Source organism: Numenius arquata, chromosome 15, assembly GCF_964106895.1.
Source record: "Numenius arquata chromosome 15, bNumArq3.hap1.1, whole genome shotgun sequence".
Lineage (NCBI taxonomy): Eukaryota > Metazoa > Chordata > Aves > Charadriiformes > Scolopacidae > Numenius > Numenius arquata.
The window spans coordinates 13821538-13830987 of record NC_133590.1 but is presented as its reverse complement, the minus strand read 5'-3'; the positions used below and the strand labels follow the sequence as shown (position 1 = coordinate 13830987).

The 9450-nt window shown below is 42.2% G+C and overlaps 1 protein-coding gene across 1 annotated transcript; it reads left to right on the top strand.

The window, feature by feature from the left end:
- The first annotated feature begins 57 nt into the window (after window positions 1–57).
- On the top strand, window positions 58–9110 carry EEF1AKMT2 (EEF1A lysine methyltransferase 2). The gene is made up of 6 exons (XM_074159079.1): window positions 58–203; window positions 883–948; window positions 1509–1623; window positions 5310–5417; window positions 6309–6525; window positions 7299–9110. Exons 1-6 carry the CDS (start codon window positions 112–114, stop codon window positions 7424–7426), a joined length of 726 nt encoding a protein of 241 aa, XP_074015180.1. The 5' UTR covers window positions 58–111; the 3' UTR covers window positions 7427–9110.
- Window positions 9111–9450: the final 340 nt, after the last annotated feature.

The following is a 9450-nucleotide window of genomic DNA, read 5'->3' as shown; positions in this document are numbered from 1 at the left end:
ACGAGCTCTCTTACTCCCCCCTGGCCAGCGAGTGAGAGTCCTCCAAGCGCCAGAGCGGCGGCGGCGGGCCCTCTCCCAGCTGCTCTCTATGGTGCTGAGATCCTTCCGGGCATGGCGGTAGCGGGGGAGCGGGCCGGGCGCCCCGCGGGGCCGGGGTGTCGGGAGGAGCCCTTCAGCCCCTCGGTGCTAGGCACCAGAGAGCAGTGAGTGGTGGCGGAGGGGGTTCGGGGGCGATGGGCCGCGGCGTAGCGGGCTCGGGGCGGCGGCGGCCCAGGCGGCTGCCCGGGGAGCAGGGGGCTTGTGCTGTGTCCCTCGTCTGGTCACTCTTGGCCTTCCCGCTCTGGGCATCGCCAGCTCGGTGTCTGGCAGTCAACGTGTGCCCGAGGAGTTTATCTGTTTAGGTAATACTTGACGTTTTCAGTCAAGTCCTCTTCCCTGAAGGGGGCCCACAAGAAAGCTGGAGAGGGACTTTTTACAAGGACATGTAGTGATAAGATGAGGGGCAATGGCTTCAGGCTGGAAGAGGGGAGATTGAGATGAGATCTCAGGAAGAAATTGTTTCCTGTGAGGGTGGTGAGACCCTGGCCCAGGTTGCCCAGAGAAGCTGTGGCTGCCCCATCCCTGGAGGGGTTCAAGGCCAGGCTGGATGGGGCTTTGAGCAACCTGGTCTGGTGGGAGGTGTCCCTGCCCAGGGCAGGGGGGGACTAAATGATCTTTAAGGTCTCTTCCAATATAAACCATTCTATGATGCTGTGATACTGTGGATATAAAGTGGCACTGCTACATAGATACAGCCTTCCCTGCCCTTTCTTCCCCTTGCTCTTTAATCTGAATCTTTTCCAGTATTAATTGCAATATCCTCTCCTTTCCCCCTGATTCTAGCTGGGATGCTGCATATGAAAGAGAACTGCAGACATTTGAAGACATTGGAGATGCGGGGGAAATCTGGTAAATAAAATAACTCCACCAGAGTGTTCTCTTACTTCATTTTTAAAGTAGACACTGCAGAAATACAGCCAGAAATTTGGTGGGTCATTGTATAGTTCTGGATGTTGGCAAAATGCCGGGGAATTTTGATCTTGAAGCCACCAGTTTTTCTCTTGCCCAGTTTTGCAATGCAGATTTCTAAGTTGCACTTGGACAACTGTCCTTGCACGGAAAGTGTGCTGGTAGTTGTGGATGTTACTAATAAAGGTGCTTTTTATCCCTGAGCTCAGGTTTAACTATGCAAGTTGTGGGTGCTGCTGCTGCCTTTTTTAATGTATGAAGGGCTTCATCTCTCAGAGTTGGTGTTTCAGTGGATTTTTAAGGCCATGTAATTTTAATTTAAAAGCAAACATGGAATATGAGCTATCTCATATTTATTGTTGTTGTTACCGAAGTTGTTACTGAAGTGCTTCAGTAAGAGACACTTTGCAAAAGCTGGAGGGAGAGACCGAAGAAATTAATTTGCTGTGCCTTTTGTATGTTTTTGCTGTCTTGATTACCTGAGCCCTTGTTTTCCATAGGTTTGGAGAAGAAAGCATGGTTCGAATCATCAGATGGTTGGAAAAACAACAGATTCCCCTTGATAGCTCTGTGCTTGACATTGGAACTGGAAACGGTGTTTTACTGATTGAATTGGTTGGTATATTGCAAAGTTTGTGCTTTTGGTAGAGGATCGATGCTCCAAACACTGGAGTTTAACTACAGTTCTCACAAGTGATGATAGTAACCATGGCAAGATATAACTTCACGAAAGACAAAAAGCCAGCAACCTAAATTAAAACTTATTTTGTGGTTTTTTCCTATCAACAGAACACTGGTTACTGTGCATCAGGTTTTATATTTCCATTTGCTTTAGAAGTATAAGTGAAATTAACTCGGTGCTGTTGATAGGCCTTAAAGACCATCCTGTCACAAAGACAAGGCATAATTACAAGTGGCCACCAGGCAGCCTGTGGGACTTGGGTATGTCGCTCCTTGCACCAGCAGTGCTGGTAGGGGGTTTTAAAAGTGTAGACCTAGCAACAGGGTGGGTGTACTGTTCTCCCAAACGGAAATACCTACTTTTTCGCTGAACATGCTCAAACTTCTAGTTTCTTGGTGCTGCCCAGATTGTCAGTATTCAGATTTTGAAATTTATGGTATTTCTTTCAGTCAGTCAGCCTGAATATCCCTTATTTTGACTTGACCTTTCTGTTTTCCTGTATTTAAAAATGCTTCTCTTCCCATTGTTGTGTAAAACACAGATAAGGAAATTGAGTAATACACTAAGTACTCTAGTGTACAAAACCGAACTCTGGTTTCTCCATACTCAGTTCTGGTAATAATATGCATTATTAATGTAAAAAGTGGTTTTAACCAAGTTTTTTTCTGTAAATTGCTTAAAAAGTTGTTAATATTTCTTTCAAGAAGTAACCATTTCTGTCAGGATGAAAACCCCTTACCAGATGTGTTCTGAACTGTTACAGTGTTGTTGTTATACGGTGGTGCAAGGTGTTTAGGAGCTATGGTATTTTTTTCTCGGTTTTGATTGAATACAGGAGAGTTGGTAAAGAAAGGAGCTATCATACTGTAGCAGTTTCTGTTGTTCTGCGTTCTCCGTTGGCTCCATTAGTTACTGTGGAAACTGAAGGGGATGGAAGTCAAAGTCAGGTTTATAATGGAGTTTTTTTTAACATGGACTTTGATTTTAGAAGAGTTTAAACCTTTATGGGGACTGGCAGCTGTGCTGCAGCACAGGAGAAGTCATGTCATCAAAAGTAGAAATTGTTCATCTCATTAAGATTAATTAATTTTGAAGCCTAATAATGATGATTGCTAAATGCAATGCTAGCTTTTTCAGTGTTGAAACATCCGACAGAGAAAACCTTATTTATAAAACTTCCATTTTATACTGGCACCACTTACAAATCTGAAATGGATTTTCATTCTGTAATGGGAAAACAACAGCCTGTTAGCTTTTAAAAACAAACTGCCATAAGAGCACCCTCCCCCCTTACACTGAGCACACAAAGTACTGTGCTTGCTTTAACACGAAATTTTCAGTCTGATTCCCATTTGAAAAGCGACTTCAAAAATTACCTTGTTTACTGTTCCTAAATAATTCAGGATCTCACTTGCTAGGCTTTGAAAATAAGGTTAGGATTCTCTTGGCAAGCACATCAGCTGCTGTAGAACAGTTCTGCCCCTGGAGTTGGACTCCATAATGCGATAGAAATGGCAATACTGAAAAAGGTAGAAGGACTTTAGTCATGTAGGACATTAATAACACCTCTCTGAAAGGTGGCTACTTGAGGGTATGTAACAGACCATCATCAGAACAAGAAGAGGTGCCGTAGAGCACAGTTTGTTGGGGAATAGCTAGAGGCAAAACATCCAGCTTGCTGCTAAATGTCTTCTACACGCACACAGCAGGGATCTGCCCATCTGTAAGCTCCGAGAGAAGCGCTGCTGGAGTCTTCCTCTCTTCTCTCTCTCTGCTTTGAGGATCTGGGATACAGAAGTGAGACCCCTTGCTGGTTTTATATGTGCAGTAGACCATGGTCCTACCCCTGCTAACTTCAGGAAGCTGGTAGGCTGCATTGATGACCTAATTCTTCTGCCTTCCAAAAATTTCTGCTCTTCTAAGAAAATGTTGCTGCCACATGGAGGGAGCTCTGACCTTCCCTTTTTTTTTTTTCTTTATTTTTTTTTTCTCTGAGTATTGTGGGAGCCAACGTATTGAAAAACTTCTCTGAAGTGAAGGGTATTCACCACCCAAGCACGGGGGTCTACCTGGCAGCACCACAAGCCCAAAAACTGGGCAATGTTGATTGAGTTGCAAAACACCTTTCTGCTATTTAATCTGCTTTTTCAAGAAGCAGCAGCAAAGTGCTTACAAATACCACCTTCACGACAGGGGTCCAGTTGCAGGACGCAGCATGGTCATGTTTGGCACTTGAGTGAATGATCCTTTCCTCTCCGTACGTAGTCAGGCCCTACAGGTTTAGCAGCATTTAATGTTGTTTATCCTTAAACTTTCCTTTTCTGCTCCGGAGACGATAGGAGTGAACAGGAACTCCCTGAAGTGACTCAAGCTCTTCTTTTCCAAACAGAGAAGCTGTTGTGGGAACTGCTTTTCCACCCCCAAGTCTTCAGCACAGGCATCTCAGGAAGCTTGGTTTGCTCTGGGGAGGGACGTGGGCAGAAGCCTGAGCAATACGCTGTTCTTCATCAAACACAAACAACACGGTCTTTGTGTTTAGCTGAAATTAGTCCTCAATTAAGAACAGCTGGCTAGTGCTAAGCTCACACGGGCTGAAGGGCTGCTGGAAGGACTGTCTTAAAAAATTCTCAGTTTTCCTCACTGTGGAGGTATCGGCCTTTGGAAGAAGTAGATCTGCAGCTGATTGCTTAATGCTAGTTAAAATCCATGTATTGTTCAAAACAAACCCAGGCCTCCTCCCTCTGTCTGCCTGCAGCTGGCCGTAAGATCGTAGCTTTTCCTGTTGGGTTTGGATCTGACCAGACCAACTGACACACGCGATACCCAGATCTGGGTGCTTCAGCTTCTGCCTTGGAGGGAAAATGTCACTGTCCCCTCCCAGGTGCCTGGCTCCAGGCGATGCAAAGTGGCCACCTGCTTTGCAAAAGGCTTTCTACTAGGCTCTCACTTTGCTGAACTGGTTTATCGTTATCAGCTCCAAAGTGAGATTAATAGAAAGCCTCTGTCTGCTCTTTTACGTGGTGCACAACCTGCCTGAAAATTGCTGATACAAAGAACTTGTAGCATGCAAATAATTGCATTCAACTGGACACCAGCGTGAATAATTGGAAAAATGTAAGGCTTTGCAGTAGATTTCTGTACTAATGTATTACATATTTTGGCTCTTACCATTTGGGTTATAAACAAAATAATTGCTCAATCTCAAATGTGTAAGCGTCAGAGAGGTTTTCTTCTTATTTTGAAGCATCTGGTACTGGCACGTGTTCTCATCACTGAAAATTCCTGGTTTCTAGGTTACATTTGGTGCAGATAAGAAAGCTTATTCCTCTCCAGGGTATTACTTTTCACAGTTCTACTCAGTTTTCCACTTGTTGACATAAACCAGCTTTCAGTCAACAGCTCTTTTGATGAGGTATTAGGCAGAATGGAGTTATTTCAGCTCATTCCCCCAGCTGTTTAGCTCTTGTAATGGTAACAGGAATAAAAGTGAGTAAAAGGTTGGGGTTTTTTTTCTGTCATTAAGAGGAGGAGAGGGTGAGATGGATTATAGGTAGGAAATACATCTGTTGGGTAAAAAAAATTGCTAGCACGCTGATTAAGATTCTCTGCTTCCATCTAGGCAAAGTCTGGCTACACTGATCTCACTGGGATTGATTATTCCCCTTCTGCAATACAACTTTCAGAAAAAATAAGAGAGAAAGAAGGGATGTCTAACATTAAATTCAAGGTAAGTTTTGAGAGAAAGTTTACTGAGGAAATAGAAAGCAGCTGAACCCAAGATTAAATGACCTAATTGATATTCAGATGTGCTCAGTGTACTGTATTAATGATGTCTTTTGACACTCATTTGTGAGAGAACTCTAACCAAATAAATCTGTATTTACAAGAAGATTTTTGGTCTATTTTTTTTCTGTTTGTAACAGTCATTGGGGCTAAAAATGTTTCCCTGCTTGTAGCAGGGAGCAGAATAGTGGTTCAATGTTTGGCAAGCTCTGTATTTTAGCTGCTACATTCTGAATTTCAGATTTGGGATAGAGGATGAAATCTTTAAGTGATAGAATCCCTGCCAGCAGCTGTGCAGCAGGAAGTTTTTGGGAAGCCCTGCTGGAGCCGAGGGTGGGACCAGATGACCCCCAGAGGTCCCTTCCAACCTCAGCCGTCCTGTGATTCTGGAACTGCCTTTCGTTCTGAGCTGTCTCTCTGCTCTGCTGTTTTCTCCTCCAGCTCTGTACCTGTATGAGGTCTCCGTTCTTGTGTGTCAATTGTAATCTCTTCGTGGCAGGCACTGTCTGTTCTGTATTTGTACAGTCCCTAGCACCCAGCACCTTGAAAACAGGGGTCACAGTACAAATAAGGATTTAAAGAATGAACTTCAAGTGTGTTAGCTTGAGCTTTAGATGGATAGGTGTATACACAGGTTTTACAGCATATAGATCATCACATAATACATAAATAAGAAGGAAGCTGACATGGCACTGTAAGTGTGAAAAGCCTGTGAGTTACCCTTTCCTAAGCACAGCTATTGTCAGGGTTGAGGCTTTTTATTTTAAAGTATTGCTTTGCATTAAAGATTCAGGAGCTCCTGGGTTGCTTTCACAGTTGTAGACTTCTGGTTTAGGTAGAAGACTTCCTGGCTCCATCAGCTGAGCTGTCAGGATTTGAGATTTGTATTGACAAGGGGACTTTTGATGCCATCAGCCTTAATCCTGATAACGCGGTGGGGAAGAGGAAGCAGTACGTGAGATCTCTCTGCAGTGTATTGAAAGCGGAGGGCTTTTTCCTCATAACGTCTTGCAACTGGACCAAGGAGGAGCTGCTGAACGAGTTCAGAGAAGGTAAGCAGTTGAGCAGAACCATCTGCCAATTTACGTTTGTTTGGGGATGTGATGAGTAAATTCTGATGTCTCTGTTAGCGTATTGACTTTCTCAGATCAAGATTAGACAAGGTAAAGCGACTAGTAAATGCTTCAGCCTATCTTCTCCCTGTTTTCTTCAGGATTTAGAGTTTCTGTGTTTGCCAGTGCCAACGAGACAAGGGAGGACAGGTTTTGTTAGAGTTTGGGGACAAGGATTTCAGTCCAGTTACCCTGGGAAAGGAGGGTGTTCTATAGCAAGGTGATGCTTTTTCTCTTTTGGTCCTCCATTACCAGGTCCAGTTCATCCATCTTGATTGCTCTGAAATTGGGGTAATGTTGTTACCCATATTTAGGGGAACTGGGAAGTCTGTGACCTTCTATGTCACCTCCTCAGTGACCTTTCTGAACCACTGGAAAAGGTGTTTTTTACGTGCCGGTCAGCTCTTGAATCTCATGCCTGAGGCTTGAAACTCAGCATGGATCTAAAACAACCGCCCCTTCTGGAGAACTAAAATTACTGGCAAGTTATCATCTTTTCTGCCATTAATTTGTGTAAGTCAGCCAGCTAAGATTTTTATTATCCATGGAAGGGTTTCAGCAGCGGTGCAGTGTAACAATACAGTCCTATAAACTTACAGAATAACTGACTTGCAAGTTTTCCATACAAATAAAGAATGGTTTGCAAAGGGTTATCCAAGAGGAGAATAAAATGACTTCCTTCTAATAAAAGCATTTTAATTTCTGTCTGGCAGGATTTGAAATTCTGGAGGAGCTGCCAACACCCAAGTTTTGCTTTGGAGGAAGAATTGGAAACAGTGTAACAGCATTGGTTTTCCAAAGGAAAAAATTGAGGCCATCCATCTTGGACAAATTAGATTAGTTGAGAAAAGTCTGAACTTTAAACCTGACAGAAAACCTCAGACACGTGTGTAAATAAATGCTCTTTGAGTGCACAGTAAAATACTGTGTATGGAACTCTAAGGGACTATAAAACATTGCCCTAGAAACAGTTCAGCTTTGCATAACTTGCCCGTAAATTTTGTCCTTGCTGCAACCTCACTTGTTTTAGGGAAGCTGCAAGTGTGAGAGAGAAGTACGACTAGTGTTTGTGTTTGGAACATAAAGATTATCTGGTATTTAATTTTTGTATTGGTAATTGGTGAGTAATAGATAGGTAAAGGTATTCTACAAAGCAAAAATCTCATTTCTCTGTTGTGCTGTGTAATAGGGAACAAGCTTTTGCAACCTAAGTGCTGGATCTTTAATTTTTTTTTTTTTTACATGAATGTAGCTGTTAAGGAGGGAAATGGATATAAAAGCTGTAGCACTTGCAAAAAAGGACCAGTTAGTGCTTTAAATTTCGGCTTTCAGAGGTTCTCACATTCAGTGATGTCCTGTCTCCACTGCAATAGCTCGACCCTTTTCCCACAGAAAGAGGCTATGGAGTGGTTTTGAAATTCTCACTTGCCTGAGTGTCTATGTACTTCGTCAGTTATTTCCACCGATCCCATAAATGTATAAAGGTGCGATGTTACAATCTCACTGGCATGTGACATGTGCCTCTCATTATTAATTTGCCATATAGTAATGTCTTAAGAGCCAACAATGACTGTATGTTTTCCAGTGAATTTCTCAAGACAGATTTTAGCTGCATAAATCCATAAGAATTCAAAGCATAAATATCCATTCTTTTTTTTTTTTTTTTTAATTAAACTTCTGAGTGGGTTTTTCTTAATTTCTTTGCCTTTATTTCTTCTGTTGTTTTATATTTTCGGAATACTACTATTGCTTGAAAGGTAGGAAAATGAGATTTCTTTATGCCTGGACAAACAGGTGACAATAAACTTGTTCTTTCAAACATCAAGGGGGCCCTATCAGGCAATCGGGTTTTGTTTCATGGGCAAGGTCATGTTTGCTTATAAGAGAATTGCTTCTCCTAGTTTCCAGACTTCTAGTTCCCAGGGTTCAGGAGATCTTTAAGGCTCAATAAATACTTCTAGTCCTTTCCCAGGGTAGGAAATAAGGCATTATTTGCACAGTGGTGAGTTGTCCCTCTGCGATCCATCTGGTGATGTCTTTGAGGCAGGAACCCTAAATTACTCAATTCTCTTTAAAAAGTGGGGTATACTGGTTCCATTGGAAGAATGCTCTATCAGCAGTGGTGAGAAAGTTTAGTCCCAGTGAATAGCTCTTTGCATGTTTGGTCAGGTTTGGGTTCCAAAGTGCCAAAACTTGAGTGTCGTCTTGTCATTCGGGTCATGTCATCTGGCTCCCAGCAGCCAACAGGGGTGCTATGGAATGGAAGTGGTAATTCAGGCAGGGTTTTTTTTTGATGGAGTAGTACAAAGGATTCAAAGTACGCTACTGATAACGGCCTCAATAAAAAGACTGTGACGTTTTTGTGGCCAATTTGGCATCAGGTAGAGTTAATACAAGCGAATTTTAATTGGCAAGTGCTCTGGCAGGATGTGTTTAGGGCATCTGCTTTATTCCCATCTGTAATTTTTGCTAATGAAGGCATGATACATATTTAATCATGGAATGAAAATAAATTCATGACTGTCATGGATTTTCTTTTAATCAATTTGGAGGAATTTGACTATAGATTCATACTCTGTAAATATGTAAGGTTCAGGGCAAGTATTGTTTCCTCCTCTTCATAGGATTTATTATTATTAGATTTTGTTCTCTAGGTAATATTTTTATATCATTTGTACAGCTAAAAATAAGCTTCCTAAAATGGTTACACAGAAGTTTTAGCATCAGAAATCATATATCTGTGTCATGCAAGTTGTATGATCAACCGCTTTTAATTAGTATTTTTAGCAAGGCATTTGGAAGCAATGATCGTAATTCCCTGTTTTCTCTTGCAATCATATTGTTGTTTTTCAAATGTTCTGGTAA

Coding starts and splice junctions, on each gene's coding strand:
- EEF1AKMT2 (XM_074159079.1), top strand. CDS start 112: ATGGCGGTAGCGGGGGAGCGGGCCGGGCGCCCCGCGGGGCCGGGGTGT. Junction 204..882: donor GTGCTAGGCACCAGAGAGCA/GTGAGTGGTGGC, acceptor CCCTGATTCTAG/CTGGGATGCTGCATATGAAA. Junction 1,624..5,309: donor GTGTTTTACTGATTGAATTG/GTTGGTATATTG, acceptor GCTTCCATCTAG/GCAAAGTCTGGCTACACTGA.